The sequence below is a fragment of the Sturnus vulgaris genome, chromosome 4, assembly GCF_052056855.1.
Source record: "Sturnus vulgaris isolate bStuVul1 chromosome 4, bStuVul1.hap1, whole genome shotgun sequence".
Taxonomy (NCBI): domain Eukaryota; kingdom Metazoa; phylum Chordata; class Aves; order Passeriformes; family Sturnidae; genus Sturnus; species Sturnus vulgaris.
Window position 1 is genome coordinate 74,825,587 of NC_142246.1, and position 17,721 is coordinate 74,843,307.

Here is a 17,721-nt window from a genome sequence, read left to right on the forward strand (position 1 = left end):
TTAAATTCCATAGGATATCTCAAGTTGGAAGGGGTAGATGAAGTAAAAACAGAATATGATTGCAGAGCACAGCAGTGCCAGCACAGTACGTTGATTCTTAGCAGCGATGGGAAATTCACTTTTGTGTCTGTGCTGTGAAGAGCAGGGTTCCTACGTTACCTGAATAATTGATTATGTAACAAACTCCGATCAGAAACTCCTGCTCAGATTCCGCAGGCTATTTCTACAACTGCTGCTTGGCCTCGCTGAATCTGAAAACTTGCAGTCCTTTGAAAAGGCTGCAAAAAGCAGTAACTGTCCTGGCCATATTTTCATCTTCACGAGGCTGCTTTAAGAGGCTGTACCACACAGCTGCTAAAGGCTTCTCACAGTTCTCTTGAAGCTACCAGGTATTTCTGATAATGCTTAGCTACTGTGTTAGAAACTGTCATCTCAAAAGTGCCTGTAAGATAAAAGATGTTGCATCTTTGCTTGTTTATAGCTATGGGTATAGCTCAATTCTTTTTATTAAAGCTGATTTTAATTGTCAGCAAATCTGATTTTCAACAAATGAATCCAGGGATAAAAGCAAGAGAGCTAGTGGAGTTGCTGCTGAACTGAACTCCCTTCAAAATAATTCTGAAAAGTCGAGAGTAGTGGTTTCCTAGAGTCTCCGTAATCGTGCAAAACTCACGTGTCGTGTATTTGAAAAAAAATGTAGATTTGAGAAATAATTTGTATCTTCCAGAGATGTGAATAGTATTTTTAGTCAGACTTTGCTATAGTCACAGTTCATTCTGAGGTGAAAATAGAAATGAACTGTAGTGTTTTGTTTTAGGAGTAGGAAGTTTAAAAGTAGCTTTCACTTATTTGTAAAACTGCTACTCATATTTTGGGGCTGATGCTGCAAGTAAAAATGGTGAAGTATTATGCATCTAATGAGTGGTAGAACTGATATTGGAGATTTGGAATAACACTTGGGAAGATTACAACTGTAATTGGGGATGATCCAAGATACACAAGAGGATGTCTGAGTATGAGGACCCAGGAGTGCTACGCTGTTGAGCCTCACATCAATGAATTCCTTAGCATGATGTGCATTACTGTGTTTCAGTAACCTTCCTGTTTATCAGGGTGTCCAAACAGAAGCAAGAAACTTCTCCTGAAAGTGATTTACTTTTCAGGATGCCCAACCTCCACTGCCTGTACAGCCAACAGAGACACAGTTCATATTCAGGCCACCTGCTACAGCTCTAACGGGAAGTGTTTCACCTCCTTCCCTCATGTCTGCTCACGAGTCCCTGGAACTCAGATGTCAATAACGACCGCTCAGTCTCTTGGGAGTGCCTTGAGTGGACAGTGGACCTGTGACAATGTGTCATCATCATCGATACAGAAGAATAAATGAAGTATCCAAAATAACTGGGAAGTATCCCGTAGCTGTGCTCCCAAGGCTTTGGATCAGAAGGTCTGCCAGGGCTGTTGCCTGATGAGTAATTGTGAATCCTCTCTTCCCGGTGAGATAACACAGCTTTTTCTAGCCTGGTGGTGCTGTAAGCAAAAGGCCATCCCCAAGTGCAGGAATGAGCCTGGTATGCTTTTGGCACTGTGCAGGTACAGCCCAAAGGCAGGTTCCAAGTGGAATGACTGAACTGGGAGAGGTTGGAAAAGCAGGTGACCTCCAGGCGGGTGAAGCAGCAAGGGTTGAAGGACGGCACAAGAGGCAGCTGGGTGCTCCTGCTTGTACACATCTGCCTTCAAGGGAAGCCTTCCTATGGAGGAGGAAAACTTAATGGACACTGTGGCTGACAGGAACTGAAGACATGCTTGCAGTAGAATGGCATTGATGTTGATGATTCAGTAGCGTTCTGCACTGCTGTTAAAAATACTGCAACCAGGGAATGTGGTGTGGTGATAACTATTAGGCCTGTAAGTCTGGTAACTGGGGCTTTTAGCTCAAACATCTCGGTATGGCTACTTTGAGCCTTGTAAAAGCTGCATTAAGTCCAATTTCTTGGGTAGTTCTACTAGCTCTAGCCTTGCTTTTCATCCCCTCAGTAACAAAGCAACTCCCTCTCGAGAATGTTATTTACTTTCCATATGATGTGCCTACCAATTTCTGGAATTGCAAATGTCTTTGGATACATGCGTAAATTGAAGTTTCAAGAAAGCTGTCAAGCTAAAACAAAGGCTTGCCATAATGCAGAAGAAAATGTTTTATGGAAGAACTGAGGAGTCCCTACCTGGGCACAGAATTTGCTATACTAAGGTGTGTTCCAAACGGATCTGCCATCTAAACAGGCAGAAAAATAGTTGGAATGTAGTGAGTTCCATTTAACTATTGCTAGAAATAGGAATTATTAGCAGAGCTTGGAGCATGATATCACTAGCAGCAGTAAGACGCTTTTAGCTTGCTTCTCATAAATTACTTGTAAAAAGCATTTGTACCTAGTGTGTAGCAATTAATATTTCCCCATTTTCTTCCCCCCCGCCCCCCAGGCTCAGGTACTCCTTTTATTTTACCCTTTTCTGTCTTGTAACATCACCTTCCTTTATTTTATTCTATCTTCTGTTCTCAGAACATCGCAGCATCCTCTGTCAATGTGAAAGCATTTGTTCATCCTGTCTTGGAATGGCTGTCAATGTTGCCCTCTTCTGGATCACTTTTTTTTTTTTTTTTTTTTTTTTTTAACAATATGTTGCTAAATGTCAGGAAAATTAATCCACAAACACCAGCGGTTTATGTCCAAAAAGGAAACAGAGGAGTCCTTTTTGCTTTATTCGAATAAAGGGAGAGGCCATGGGACATTCCCCTGGGATCTCTCAAATTTTTGGAGGACGCAGCCTCCTTTTTATCCTATTTTCCCGGCCGCATTTCCCTCTCTCTTTTCCCATTGGCTGAGGTACTTGAGAGGCACAGACTTCCCGGAACGCCTGATACCTGAAATTCCCCTCTAATGTATAACCCTCCCTTTTAATTTTTAATTCTTATAGAATTCATAGTTTCCCCCCGTTGCTTCTTTCATCTTTCGATATCCAATTTCATTTATCAGCAGCCCTGCAGTTTGTTTGTAAAGGCAAATATCTCTTTCCATTCATCAATCAGTGGAATCCATCCCATTGTTTCTTTTATCTCTCAGTGCTAGCCTTATCTACAGGCTGATCCACAGCTCATTTGTAAAGACAAATTCAACATTCCTCTCAGCTAATAAATGAGAAGTTAGCTGAAAAAAGTAAAAACTGGATTTTTTTTCCGGTGTGTGTCGGACAATACAGTGGAGAGAATTTGCGGGAGGATGATCGAGGATATCCTATTATAATATCGTTCTCGGACATTTTACTATTTTAGATCATCAGTTGTATTCTGAAAGAAATCTATTTTAATGATATGTGTACGTTTGCACGAAGTTATAGTTAAATATAGCTTGCGGCTGGGCTCTTTAATGAATAGGGGTATTTTTGGTTTTAATTCAATATTTTATGCTTGTGGTGTGTAGTGTGCTGATTTATTTTTTAATGTTATTTACTACGTGCGCTTTTGTTTTTGAGTGAAGGTAACTTTCTGGATGGCTTTGTATTTGAGGCAGAATGAATTGAAGTAGGTTTTTAAAACTGATTTTTCATATGTACGATGGGGAGTTTAGTAGGGGCAGCTCTGATGCTCGGGGGCTTGGTTGTTAATTTTATCAGACGGCTTTTGTTAGATACAGCTTTTAATTCTGGAAAGTTTTTTTTTCTAATGTCGTGCTTTGAAGGTGGTTTTCGAGGATGTATGGTATAGCTTTATTTTGTTTGTAGATGGTGTATGATAAGGGCTATGGTCTATTTATCTAATGCCGTGTTTTTTCATTCAGGTGTTGATAAGGGAGTTCTTGAATGGCGTTTTGTGTTGTTTTTGTTTTTGGTGGGGCGTTGTTTTTAAAGGATACCTTGATAAGGTTTGCCGATGGCGTTCTAGCCTGTAGCATAAGGCATAGGGTAGTTTTTGAATTATTTTGTGGTGGCTTTGATTCTTGCCAGTATGTAGTGTTTGTTTGAGGTAATGCTGTGTAGCTAATTTCTGTTTTCTTATTAATATTAGAATTGGAGTGTTGTAGTATATGGGCTGTTATTATATCATAGGGGTTCTATTTATTTGGTTGGATTGTTTTCTAGTTATGGATAATTTTTCTCAAAAAAACATTTTCAGAATTTCAGGCGTGACACAAAAGAACACTCAGATTGCTGGAAGGGAAACGTGTGCCCAGATTGTCTCGAAGCAGTGCTGCTGTCGGTTCTCGTTCAGTTGTGTCTTCTGAAAATGAGACTGTTGTATTCATTGCGCTGTGCTAAACACTTGTCATTCTCCCAATGCCAGGAAACAGATGAAGCTTGAAGAAAGAGGAAGGAATTTGGAAGCGTACAAACAAGCTGAGAAGAGGTTCAGAGATCAGGGTGCTCACTGGCAGCAGGGGCTGGGGTTAGGGCTGAGCAGGAGCAAAGCCGGAGCACATCAACCTCACCTCGTGTTTTCTCGGGGGCTTTATGGCCCTGGCAAGAGAGAGATGTTCACTGATGAGTCCCAGGCCGAGCCGTGAGCACAGCATGTTGTGTTGGAGCTGGGGTTTTTTTTTGAGACGTTCAGCAGCCACACTCTCTAGTCAAGAGTCCTGAGGTTTGTTGCTGCTCCACTTTCATCCTCATATCCAGCTTGCAGCCCTTTTCTTCTCTCTGTCCAGTGTGTCTTTTGTGTTCCTTTCTTGTCCTGTGTGCTCCCCATCCCATTCCCGTTCCCTACGGAGGGGGAGGGTGTGGAGACTGGGGGCTCCGACGTGGTTTGGGGCACCCCAAGGTCCCTGGGAGAGGGAGCCGGGCTGCGCTGGAGGAGCAGGTGAGTCGGGCATGGGGGGGGGTCATGGTGGGTGCCAGAACATTGAGAGGGAGGGATGGGTGTAGAATGCATGAAAAACAGAACCATAAAAAATACCTAAATATAGTCTAAAAGGAATGTTTAAATGCTTTTTATTTGGGTAGAGGCACGGTTTTTATAGCTAATATAAAAATAAAATATAAAGAATAGAAATAGATTGGTATACATGTAAAATATAATGAAATATAAGTAGCAAATATCTATGAAAAATCTAGTGTATAACAGAAATAATGCAAATATAAGAATATGTATAAATATAAAATAGAGCTATGAGAATGGTAATAAGAATGGGGTAAAACATCAGTGAGAAATGGAAAAAAACCACATGAAAAATGGTGGGAAAATCAGTGAGAAATGGAGAAAAATCAGTGAAAAACGGGGGGGAATCTTTGAAAAATGGGGAAAAAAATCAGTGAGAAATGGGGGAAAAAAAATCCATGAAAAATGGGGGAATAAATCAGTGAGAAACGGGGAAAAGTGGGGGAAAAAATAATTGAGAAATGGGGAAAAAAATCAGTGATATATGGGGAGAAAATCAGTGATTAATGGGCGGAAAAATGCATGAAAAATGGAAGGAAAAATTCAGAGAGAAATGGGGGCAAATATCAGTGATAAATGGGGAAAAAAATCAGTGATTAATGGGGGGGAAAATGGGGGGAAAATTCAGAGAGAAATGGGGGCAAAAATCAGTGAGCAATGGGGGGGGAAATCGGGAAATATCCATGGAAAAATGGGGGGAAAAAAATCAGTGAGAAATGGGGGAAACATCATGGTGAAATGGGGAAAAAAAATCTTTGATAAATTGGGGAAACAAATCATTGAGAAATGTGGGAAAAAAATCAGTGAGAAATGGGGAAAATATGGGAAAAAATCCACGAAAATTGCGGGAAAAAATGCATGAAAAATTGGGGAAAAATCAGTAAGAAATGGGGGAAAAAAATCCATGAAAAATGGCGGGAAAAATCAGATCGGCGATCGATAGCTAATGCGTGCCTATGGATTAAATCGGCGATCGATTGATCGCGCCTGCCGATCGATTAGATCGGCGATCGATTGCTAATGCCTGCCGATCGATTGATCGCGCCTGCCGATCGATTAGATCGGCGATCGATTGATCGCGCCCGCCGATCGATTAGATCGGCGATCGATTGCTAATGCCTGCCGATCGATTAGATCGGCGATCGATTGCCAATGCCTGCCGATCGATTTATATCGGCGATCGATCGATCGTGCCTGCCGATCGATTAGCTCGGCGATCGATTGCCAATGCCTGCCGATCGATTATATCGGCGGTCGATTGCCAATGCCTGCCGATCGATTGCTAATGCACACTATTTGCACACTCCTTGCACACCCTTTGCACTCATACAGAGGCAGGAGGTTTGTCAGTTCTGGTCGGGGTTTTTTGGGGCGTTCATTCAGGGGGATTTCCTCAAGGATTGGGACACTCCTTGATTCCATCCCTTGCCTGTCTCCCAAGCGCCACCCTGTGGGCAGAGCGCGGTACTGCGCGCCTGCCTCTCCCAAGATGGCGGCTCGGGTGTCGCTCCCCGACCTTCTAACTCTGGCTGCAAAAGGAGGGTGGCACAGCAAGGAGCCCGCTCGCTCTAGTGGGATGCCTGCGCACGACGCCGACACCGATCCCACGGGTGCGATTTTCGGCGGCGTTTCCAATCGTGCGGACATCTCCTTCAGCCCGCTTCGGCCCGGGGAAGAGGGGCGGGGCCGCCAGCGATGGTCCCGGCGCAGCCCGGGCAGGCTCGGGGCGGAGCCGGGGCTTGGCGAGGCGGGGCACGGAGGTCCCGGGGACGGGACCGGGCGGGGCCGGGGCGGTGCTTTAGGGGCGGTCCCCAGTGGTCCCGGGCGGCACCGGGGGCGGGGCCGGGTGATCCCGGAGTGGTACCGAGCTGTGCTGGGGACGGTGCTGCAGGGGCGGTGCCGGGCCCGCCTCAGGGTGATTGAATGCCCAGAAATCGCCTCCTCTGCCCCGTGCTCACACTGAGCTGCGGGCTGCAGCGTGCTGTCGGAGCTCCGCACACAGCACGGATTTGGGCTTCCCCTCCTCTCAAACCCTCTCCCCCTTCTTCCTCCTCCTCATCTTCCTCTTTTTCCTCTCCCTCCGCCTCGCCCCCCTCCCCGGGCCCCTGACTCCCCCCGGGATCCCCTCCTCCGGAGGCGGCCCTTCCGAACCGACCCCCCCTCCAAGCCCCGGAGCCCGAGACCATTAAGGTAAGCTTTTGAATTGAAATATCAGGATATTCACTCTATCCCACTGGCCTGAAATTTCAGGATTGTACGATTTTTTCTTGAAGCAGTTACCTTTGCTGCAGGATTGTGTGGTCACCAGTCTCCTTTCCTGTGACTCTTGTTGAAATTTGCTGTCAGATAACCGGCTAGTAACGAAATATTTGACAGAAATCAATGCTGTGAACGGACTTCACTGCAGCAGTTGATGAAAGAGCAAAGAAAATGTCTGTCGTGTTTACGCACCCCCCCGAGGCTGAATGAATTCTGATACTGTAATAAATCAGTGCAGTTGGTGCCTGCAAAGGTCTTGACATTGATCAAGAAGATATTGCTTTGGATTTTTACTTTTTATCAGCGTTTCTTTAATCTGTACTTCAGCACTCTAGCCTTTCATAAGTCTTCTCCGGTTTCCTCTGGCCCTGCAGAGTAGTCCTCTCTGTTATTGTCTGATCCCAGCTTTGATGCAAGGAGTACTTTTTGTCTTGAAAATTAGCATCCCCCTCTGCATATTTAAATTAGTTATTTGACTTTTGAGAAAAAGCTGGTCAGCTCGAAGTCCACCAGACACCAGAGGCCGCTGTTTTTAGCACCTTATTCAAAGAGGACATCCTTTAGTTACCTAAGTAGGGGTAGAGATTTACCCTTAGGAATAAGGAATAAATGCAACCAGACTGTCCTGCCAAGAAAAAAATCCAGTTACAGTGACTGAATTAGGGTTTAGTGGCCCTTGATCCTTGCAAGGGATTAAAGGCAGGTTCACTTGGTCTCCCAGCAATGAATGTCTCAACCGAAAGCTGCTCAAAATGTGCCGTTTTTCTGATGGTTTTGGATTCTTTTGCCAGGTGGGAACATGGACTGCTTGACTTGTTCCTGTGTCCACTTTCCACTTCAGTCCTTTGCATTTTCTCTGAAGGGAAAGCAGGAACAGGGAAGTTGGGGCAGTTCCGTCAGCAGAAAGGCTGCTAAGAATAGATGGTAAGGACTTACTTTTCTGCACAGTGCCATGTAACTGAAGGCTCGTTTTTGGATTTCACATTCTGTTCCTGCCTGGTTTTGTGAGAGCTGCAGGTGCATTTCTGTTTCCAGACCCTGCCAAAAATAGTCGCTTATATTATAATGAATCCTTTTTCCTTCATGTTTTCTTGCTTTAAAAGAATTACCCTGTCAGATTGATGTGAGCAGCAGTTGTTTTTAGATCTGCTGGTGTTGTACACGGAGTAACTGTAGAACAAATGAGTTGTGATGGCTTCCTTGTATTTGATGTGTGGAGAGGAGCAAAGGCACAGATTCATCCTGTGTAATTGCAGTCGTCCAACGTAGGTGCCAGGGTTGGCAAGCTGGGCAAGGTTTCCTCTCTTGCTGGGCCTTAGGGGGAGGGAGTTGAACCCTGGTGTCACTCGGATTCCTTCCTCTTCTCCCTCCTCCTTTCTTGCTTGTAGAGCTGGAGCTCGGGGTCACCGAGTTTGGGTGCTCGCAGTCAGGGCCTGAATTTGGAGAGCAGGAAAGCGGGGGGAAGTTTCTAGGCACGTCAAAGCCTGTCTCTAGGGTGTGGGACTTGTTGGTCTTCCTCACCACCCCCAGCAACTTGCACTTCTCTCTGGACCTTACTGTGGTCACAACCCACTGCTCATTTATGTGACTGTTCATCCATCTGCCTGATTGCTTATGTACAAGTAGCCTGATTCAGGTTTAATTTAGCAATGATTTTCCTCTGTTTCATCGGTAGTTTTCTAAAACTCCCCTACAGGCTATTTTGAAGGTGCTTTTTTCTTTTTTTTTTAACTGCCTGTGATGATAGAAAGCTGTACGGCCCTCTGAAAGCAGTATAACCTGCTTTCCAGAAATTACAGAAGTAGGATTTTTATTGTCCACTATGCAGCTGAAGTCCCCCTAGTGAGCCTCTTGAACTGAGGGTGAGGAGAGCGGCAGATACGACTCCTCATCAACCTGCTCTTCTTTTCGTTCCTAAAAGAAGGAAGCATGAAGGTAACTATAGAAAAAGATCTGCATCCCTCGGGGTTTTGTATTTTAGGTGTTTTGAGGTTTATTTACACACCTTCTCCTTTGTTTCCTGGACAGGTTTTACGTGACAGTGGAGCGTTTGAGTACACGTGGAAGGAGCTTTCAATTTGGCTGGAGCACTTGGATAATACAAAAGAAGACCAGAAGGAAGCAGTGATTCAGTTTTTGGAAAAGGTAACGGTGTTCAAATCAGCTGGATAAAAAAATGCAAAGAATAGTGTTAGTGGAAACTGGAGGTCTTGTTGCTATTGTTGAGAAACCTGTCAAAGACCAGCGAATGAATTCTGAGAAAAGCCTTGTTTGGGATTCTTTATACGGAGGTGGCATCCTTCTTGTGTTCAGTGGGAGGGCAGCCAAATGATTTGTAGGAAAATGAAATCCAAAAAGATCAGCTGTTATTACAGCATTGTCGGTGTAAGGGTAGAGTGGTGTAGGTGTGGGTAGCTTTGATCTCCTCTTTAGGTGCCGACATTATCAGAGCTCAGTAGATGGTGGTCCTTGACAAGGAAAGGTGACACTTGCTGTTTACTCTTCAGGATGTTGAATGCCCAGTGCTTTGCCTCCACTGTGGTCTGCCCAGGTACTCGGTGTGTGGTCGCAATCTAGGTGCCAAGTTGTGGTGGGTTTTTGTTTTTCCATCAGTGTGGCCTGTAGAGCAGGAACTGTAGACAGAATCCTGCAGAAGTGCTATGGAAGTTGTCCTCATAAAAGCTGCCCAGCTTTCAGCACGTGGTCGTTCTCAGTACCGTGTGGTTCCCCTGCACTTGCCAGCCAGCAGGTGCACTTATCTTTCTCCCCACCTTTGCTGACAGATCCTGCTGAAGCTGGTGGCCAACCCCTGTCCCTACACTGACAAGGCAGCAGACCTGGTTCAGGCAGCCAGCACGCTCCAGGTGGCTCTGTTTAAACAGGACTCTGATAACATCAGCATCCCCGTCTCTCACATTGATGGTATGTGGTAACCTGTCAACATCCCAACTCCATGACTTGGGGATACACTTTCTAGCCCTAATCAGCAAACTGGGGATGGATAACTCTGGCAATCCTGTTAAGTAAGGGCCCTCCAGGATTCAGCTCTCCACGTGTTCTTGGTATCAGAAGTCGAAGTGGAATTGCCAAGTTGCCGCTTTACCTCTGAAAGTAATTTCTGCCGTGGTTGTGCCACTTGAACGGTATTTGAAATCTCTCTTCATGCTCTTGCAGCGGCGTTTTTGAACTCAAATGGAAATCTAGCCCTTCTGCCTGGGACTGTTGACAGAGTCATGGAATCCCAGAGTGGTTTGGCCGGCAAGGCTCCTTAAATCTCATCCAGTTCCAGCCCTGCCATGAACAGGGACACCTTTCAGTAGCCCGGGCTGCTCCAAGCCCCAGTGTCCAGCCTGGCTTTGGACACATCCAGGGATCCAGGAGCAGCCACAGCTGCTCCGTGCTGGACAGCAGCATTGAAAGGCAGAGTGAAGGTTCAGCTGTAATTTAGGGGTTGCACTTAACGTTGTATTGTGTGACAAATGTGGCTTTCATACTTTTTTTTAAATTTTTTTTTTTTTATTAAAAAGAATTAAAAAGATGCCTTGTATTCCTGGAGTGTTGCATTCTACGTCTGTTGTTTTTCCTGTTAGTCTGGATTCTTGCTTTGATGTTTTTCTTCACTTATTAGATGTCCTGGATATGGTGGATGTCCTGATCGAGGACAGTGATGGCTTTGATGAAGAAGTTGGGTTCTCTTTAAATGAAGACGTGATCATTTCCCTTCAGTGCTGTTGTCCCTGCTGCATTAGAAGCCAGGAATGAACAAGTCCACGTGGGCCTGGATGCTGATCCCTCTTGCCTGGTCCATGACAGCATGTGACAGGTGAGATTTCCAGGTGTCTGATTTAGCAGGAAACTGGTTTGTTCCTTCTTGTGAGGAGGCTCATTGGCTTTGCATGGGCAAAGCCACTCCACGTTTTCCATCTAGGAACAGAGTTGGGGAGCTGTTTGAAAACAGAGTCCCAGAGGTAAACAGCTTGGCTCGGTATTTCTGTGTGGAAATAGAAGAATATCTGTGTCTTCTGATTTTTCTCTCGTCTTTCTTCCACAGGTGTTTTTGTATTCCTGACTTGGGTTTCCATCGGGGACACGTGGCTTGGAGCTCAGGAGCCGGATCTGTTCCTTGCCCACGGCAGATTGGTCTGCACTAGTGCAGGTGACGAATTACAGGATGGCTTGGGAACTCGGAAACAAGGAGAAGCAAGTCTTATGTGTCTTTGCAAAAGGTTTTGGCTACCACAGGGCATTAATTCAGGGAGTTAAGACTTCATCTTTAACGTTCTGTGCTCTGCCAGCATCACTGCGAGCCCTGAAAGCCTCCTGAGCTGTTCTCATACAGACCTATCTTGTTTGGTCAAAAAAAAATCTTAGTTTAGTTTCGTCCAAGAAATGTTACTACTCTGTGCGAGCTCATGGGGAAGCTTTTATTTGGCATCTCTCAGTGGGACATTGAAAGTCCAACTTCCCATTTCTTGAACAGTCTGAGAGGCAGTATTACTTTCTATCATTTTTATCACAGGCATTTTAAACTTTTTGAGGAACCGGCAGGACTGTTTGTGCGGAGGCGTGCGGCTCACAGCCATCCTCTGTCCAACGTAGGATGGGAAAAAAAGGCTGGAGAGCTTCCTACAAGGGGCTGTAAGTGCAAATGACCAGGAGCCCGGGGTTTAGTCATGATGATTTAGTATTTCTTTAAAGACTCTGATTGATTTCATGATGCCAAAACCAGTATGAATAGAAGACTGAAGTCAGGAATCACGATGGTCTCCTTGGGTTTAAAAAGCTTTAATGGTGTTTCAAGACATTTGTATGAGACCTGGTTTGTTTTTTCTTACCCTTTTATTCAATCAAAAAAAAAAAAAAAAAAAAAAAAGCCTTGATCCATCACTGCTGCTGTGATGTGTGACAAATGCCTGTCCTCCCTCCACGTGGAACAGGTGAGAGGTGGAACTGAAGCCCAAAGAGTTTTCTGCCCACTGATAACATGTGAGTCATATTGGGAATTCTCTGCAGAATGGCAACAGTTGTTCTTGAATGTGGCCATGAGGGGAGTGGAACATGGCAGCCCGGGTCTGAGAAGGTGCAGTGCCAGAAGGAGAAGCTTTGAAATGTTAAATCAGGATTGATTCAGGTGACTCGCGACCGCGTGCTGTGCCCAGGTCCCTGGTAGAAATACTGTGCAGGGAAAAGCCAGAGCTGCCTGTGCTATGAGCTGAATTTTTTATTGGGGGGGGGGGGGGGGGGGGGCGGTGTGTGAAATAAGAATGAGGTGCAAATGAGGGAATTGCTTGTGTGTGTGAATATTCTTGTCCTAAAGGAGCGCTGCCCGGTGCTCCTCCCTTCCTGTGCCCCTCTCCTGGTGAGCCTCTGTCCTGCTGGCCGTGCCTCTCTGTCTCCGTGCCTGTGCTGCTCCTTGCCCGTCTTTGCCCGCCCCGCACGGGCTGTGCTCGCTTCCTCTCTGGCTCCTGGGTTCCCTCTTTGTCATGGTACCCCTCAGTCCTTGCTGTGTGTTTGGCACTCTCTGTCTTTTCTCCGTCCTTCTCTGTGCCTCTGTGGTGCTCCCTGTGCCGTTGTTTCCCGTGGGATCCTTGTGTCCCGGTCACTGTCTGTCCTAGGGTGATGTTATGGTGTTTCTATCTCCAATCATGTGTCCTGATTATGTTTGGTATTATGTCCTGTGCTTCCAGGACTGACTCTGAGAGTGAAGCTTTGTTTTGTCTTGTTATCAGCCGGCTCACCTCCCCCATGGTCTATGTTTAGGAGAGGTTTTAGCTCGGTTTGCTTGCTTGCCTGCTTGCTCGCTTCTGCCTCTTTTTCTTTCCTTCGCTTTGCCCTTGCTTTTTTCTTATTAGTTAGTTCAGCTAGGCAGTCCAACTTTTTCCCTGGACTGTTTTCTCTTCCACCCCGTCCCCTCCCTCTCCTGGATACCATCTGAACCTGTTCCGGACGGGGACCTGGGAAACCCCAAGAAACACCGGGAGTCTACACTCTGTCACCTGCAGCAGCCATTCCCAAGCGCCAGAGACTGATAACTGGGCGACCACTCGCCAGAGAGATTGAACTCGTCATCCCTTCAGAACGGTGAAAGAGTTTTTTGTCAGCTGGTGTTGTCTTTTTTCCCTGTGCTGGGGAGTGTCTTGCTTGTTAAATAAAGAGGTTTTTTTCTCCCACTCTTCTCCGAGGAAATTCTTCCCGAACCCGGTGGGGTGGGGGGGAGGAGTCGTGGGGTTTGCTGTCTGGGGGCTCCTTCTGGAGGTTTTCCCCCAAATTTGCCCAAAACCAGGACACTGTCCCTGTTCATTTTTAATCCCTCCCTCTTGTGCTGCCCATCCAGCATGCCAGGGGTTTCTTTTCGTTTTTTGGTTATTTTTCGTTTTCATTTTTCTTCTTCTTTTTTTTTGGTGGGGGTTCCATTTCATCGTGCACCTTGATGTTGATTTTCTTCCCTTGTCCTCTCTGCTGCCCCTCCTCCTTTCTGCCCCTTGTCCCCTGTGTCTGCAGGGCTGGGGAGGAACTTCAGCCCTTGTGGGGGTTGCCCTCCCTTTTCTGGTGTCAGCAGAGTCACTTTCTGTGGGATGGACACATGGGAGGGGTTGCAGTCAAGTGCCCTGCTGCTGTCCAGGGCAGTTGGAGTCGTTCTGTGCCTTCTTTGGGGTGAGGAAAAAAGGCTGAGGGGGGCTCCGACGTGGTTTGGGGCACCCCAAGGTCCCTGGGAGAGGGAGCCGGGCTGCGCTGGAGGAGCAGGTGAGTCGGGCATGGGGGGGGGGTCATGGTGGGTGCCAGAACATTGAGAGGGAGGGGTGGGTGTAGAATGCATGAAAAACAGAACCTTAAAAAACAGCTAAATATAGTCTAAAAGGAATGTTTTATTGGTTTGTGTTTGGATAGAGGTAGGGTTTTTTTATAGATACTGTAAATAGAAAAGATAAAGAATAAAAATATAGAAGCAAATATAAGAAACCAATATATAAATATATTACATTACATTATATTTTGTTATGAAAATAGAAATATATAAATATTTAGACTTTAAAAGGAATTTTTTATTGTTTTTTATTTGGTTAGAGGAGGGTTTTTAATAAATAATATAAATAATATAGGCAAAAATCTACAAATATGCAAAAATAGATACTGACATAAAATTATTATAACTATATATGCATATATATATGTAAGTATAAATATATAGAAATAAATATAAAATACATGTATGTAGTCTGTAATATAAATAATTTATCGATTTTAATATGTTATATTAAATAGTATGTTATAATAGAATGTAAATAGCATATAGTATATTAATATACTAGTAAAAAATACGTTAAATAGTATATAAATATAGAATACACAATATAGACATAAATCTACAGATATAAATATGAAAACTAAATAAAAAAATATATTCAAATATAATTTAAAATAATCGAGTTTTTTGTTTCTATTTGGTTAGAGGCAGAGCTTTTAAAGAAATAATATTAAAAACTATGAACCTACAAATATAGATGGATATACATAAAATAGAAATACCATTAGTAATATAAATCTATGTATATAATGAATAATAAAATAATATTGTATATATGATAAATAGAATAGCAATTAAATTGAATATATGAAATATGTCTAGATTATGACTATAAATTAAATATTAAAAAATAGATGATTTATATATATAAAAGGGTTTTTTTTTCATTTGGTCAGAGGCAGGGCATTTTTAGTTTGGGTCGGGGTTTTTTTGGGGCGTTCATTGAGAGGATTTTATGACGGGTGGGGACTCTGGTGCTTGGAACTCTCTCCCTTCTCTGGCTGTCCCTGACAGGGCGGCAGTGCCGGGCTGAGTTGGGCGGCAGTGCTGCCGCCGTGTGGACACAGGCGGGTACTGCACCGTGCCCCTCTCAGGATGGCGGAAGGGCCCGCGGGCCGGGACCCAGCCCTGCGGCAGCGCTCAAGATGGCGGCCACTCTAGGACCCCGGTGGATAGGCGTCTACGTAAAACGCCTGCCCGCGCCTGCCGGCGCCCTCACGCCCGCGGCACCGCGGACCGCGCGGCCGTTGTCGGCACGCTCTGAAACATCCGGGAAAATTGTCGGCGAGCGGATCGGCGTCGGCGATGTAATCAGGCATCTTATGCCTACACACCGGGGTCCTGATTTTTTCCCGCCCTTTCTGCCGCCATTTTGGGAAGGTCAGCCGGGGTGCCGCCCGAGGCGCCATTTTGAGAGTCCCGACACGCTCAAGATGGCGGCCTCTCTAGGACCCCGGCGGATAGGCGTCTACGTAAAACGCCTGCCCACGCCCGCCGGCGCCCTCACGCCCGCGGCACCGCGGACCGCGCGGCCGTTGTCGGCACGCTCTGAAACATCCGGGAAAATTGGCGGCGAGCGGATCGGCGTCGGCGATGTAATCAGGCATCTTATGCCTACACACCGGGGTCCTGATTTTTTCCCGCCCTTTCTGCCGCCATTTTGGGAAGGTCAGGCGGGGTGCCGCCCGAGGCGCCATTTTGAGAGTGCGGACACGCTCAAGATGGCGGCCTCTCTAGCACCCCGGTGGATAGGCGTCTACATAAAACGCCTGCCCGCGTTCGCCGGCGCCCTCACGCCCGCGGCACCGGGGACCGCGCGGCCGCTGTCGGCACGCTCTGACACATCCGGGAAAATTGTCGGCGAGCGGATCGGCGTCGGCGATGTAATCAGGCATCTTATGCCTACACACCGGGGTCCTGATTTTTTCCCGCCCTTTCTGCCGCCATTTTTGGCAGGTCAGCCGGGGTGCCGCCCGAGGCGCCATTTTGAGAGTCCCGACACGCTCAAGATGGCGGCCTCTCTAGGACCCCGGCGGATAGGCGTCTACGTAAAACGCCTGCCCGCGTTCGCCGGCGCCCTCACGCCCGCGGCACCGGGGACCGCGCGGCCGCTGTCGGCACGCTCTGACACATCCGGGAAAATTGTCGGCGAGCGGATCGGCGTCGGCGATGTAATCAGGCATCTTATGCCTACACACCGGGGTCCTGATTTTTTCCCGCCCTTTCTGCCGCCATTTTTGGCAGGTCAGCCGGGGTGCCGCCCGAGGCGCCATTTTGAGAGTCCCGACACGCTCAAGATGGCGGCCTCTCTAGCACCCCGGCGGATAGGCATCTACATAAAACGCCTGCCCGCGTTCGCCGGCATAAAAATAAATATGCATAAATATAAACATAGACATAAACATGCACAAACGTTAACCTGCATAGATATAAACATAAACATGCAAAACAATAATAATAAATATAAATATAAATATAAACATAATTAGAAATAGAAATACAAACATTAATAAAATCAGTGAGAAATGGGGTAAAATCAGTGAGAAATGGGGGGGAAAAGCCATGAAAAATGATGGAAAAATCAGAGAGAAATGGGGGAAAAATCGGTGAGGAATGGGGAAAAAATCAGTGATTAACGGGCGGGAAAATGCATGAAAAATGGGGGGAATAATTCAGAGAGAAATGGGGGCAAATATCAGTGAGAAATGGGGGGGAAAATCAGGAAATATCCATGAAAATTGGGGGAAACATCCATGAAAAATGGCGGAAAAAATCAGTGAGAAATGGGGAAAAATGGGGAAAAAGGAGTGATAAATGGGGGAAAAAATCAGTGAGAAATGGGGAAAAATGGGGAAAAAATCCACGAAAAATGGGGGGGAAAATCCATGAAAAATCAACGGAAAAATCAGTGAGAAATGGGGAAAACATCATGGTGAAATGGGGAAAAAGTCAGAGAGAAATGGGGAAAAATCATTGAAAAATGGGGGATAAAAATCAGTGAGAAATGGGGGGAAAATGGGGAAAAACATCAGTGAGAAATGGGGAAAAAAATCTTTGATAAATTGGGGCAAAAATCATTGAGAAATGGGGAAAAAAATCAGTGAGAAATGGGGAAAATTTGGGAAAAATCCACGAAAATTGCGGGAAAAAATGCTTGAAAAATTGGGGAAAAAAATCCGAGAGAAAATCCCCGGGAATCCCCGGGAAAATCCCCCCGGAATCCCCGAGAAAATCCCCCAGGAATCCCCCAGAAAATCTCCCCGAAATCCCCGGGATCATCTCCCCGGAATCCCCGAGAAAATCCCTCGGAATTCCCCGGGAAAATCAACCCGGAATCCCCGAGAAAATCCCCCGGAATCCCCGGGAAAATCCCCCAGGAAAATCCCCGGGATAATCACCCCGGAATCCCCTGGAAAATCCCCCCGGAATTCCTCGGGAAAATCGTCCCGGAATCCAGGAGAAAATCCCCCCGGAATCCGCGAGAAAATATGCCCAGAATCCCCGATAAAATCCCCCCGGAATCCCCGGGAATATCCCCCAGGAATCCCCGATAAAATCCCCCCGGAATCCCCCAGAAAATCCCCCCGGAATCCCCGACAGAATCCCCCCGGAATTCCCGAGAAAATCCCCCCGGAATCCCCGGAAAATCCCCGCGGAATTCCGGTCCATTTCTGTAGGAGAATAGTTTGTAAGGATAGTGCAGAAGGCACTAGTTGCCAACGAGTTACAG

General features: G+C 46.1%; 1 protein-coding gene across 10 annotated transcripts in view; it reads left to right on the plus strand.

Moving 5' to 3' along the window:
- The window catches only part of LOC148224120 (nucleolar pre-ribosomal-associated protein 1-like), a 44,948-nt gene extending 31,592 nt beyond the window's left edge, over nt 1-13,356 (plus strand). For 2 of the 10 annotated variants that reach the window (XM_088164384.1, XM_088164383.1), the window contains 5 exons: nt 9,015-9,121; nt 9,215-9,331; nt 9,970-10,108; nt 10,815-11,009; nt 11,238-13,356. In XM_088164384.1, the coding sequence (XP_088020510.1) occupies nt 9,116-9,121; nt 9,215-9,331; nt 9,970-10,108; nt 10,815-10,948 (396 nt within the window). In that variant the 5' untranslated portion in view covers nt 9,015-9,115 and the 3' untranslated portion in view covers nt 10,949-11,009; nt 11,238-13,356. Of the gene's footprint in view, nt 1-1,093; nt 3,424-6,735; nt 7,118-9,014; nt 9,122-9,214; nt 9,332-9,969; nt 10,109-10,814; nt 11,010-11,237 lie in introns of those variants that run through there. The other 8 variants (XM_088164386.1, XM_088164385.1, XR_015803510.1 and 5 more) reach the window with 8 other exon arrangements.
- Nucleotides 13,357-17,721: the final 4,365 nt, after the last annotated feature.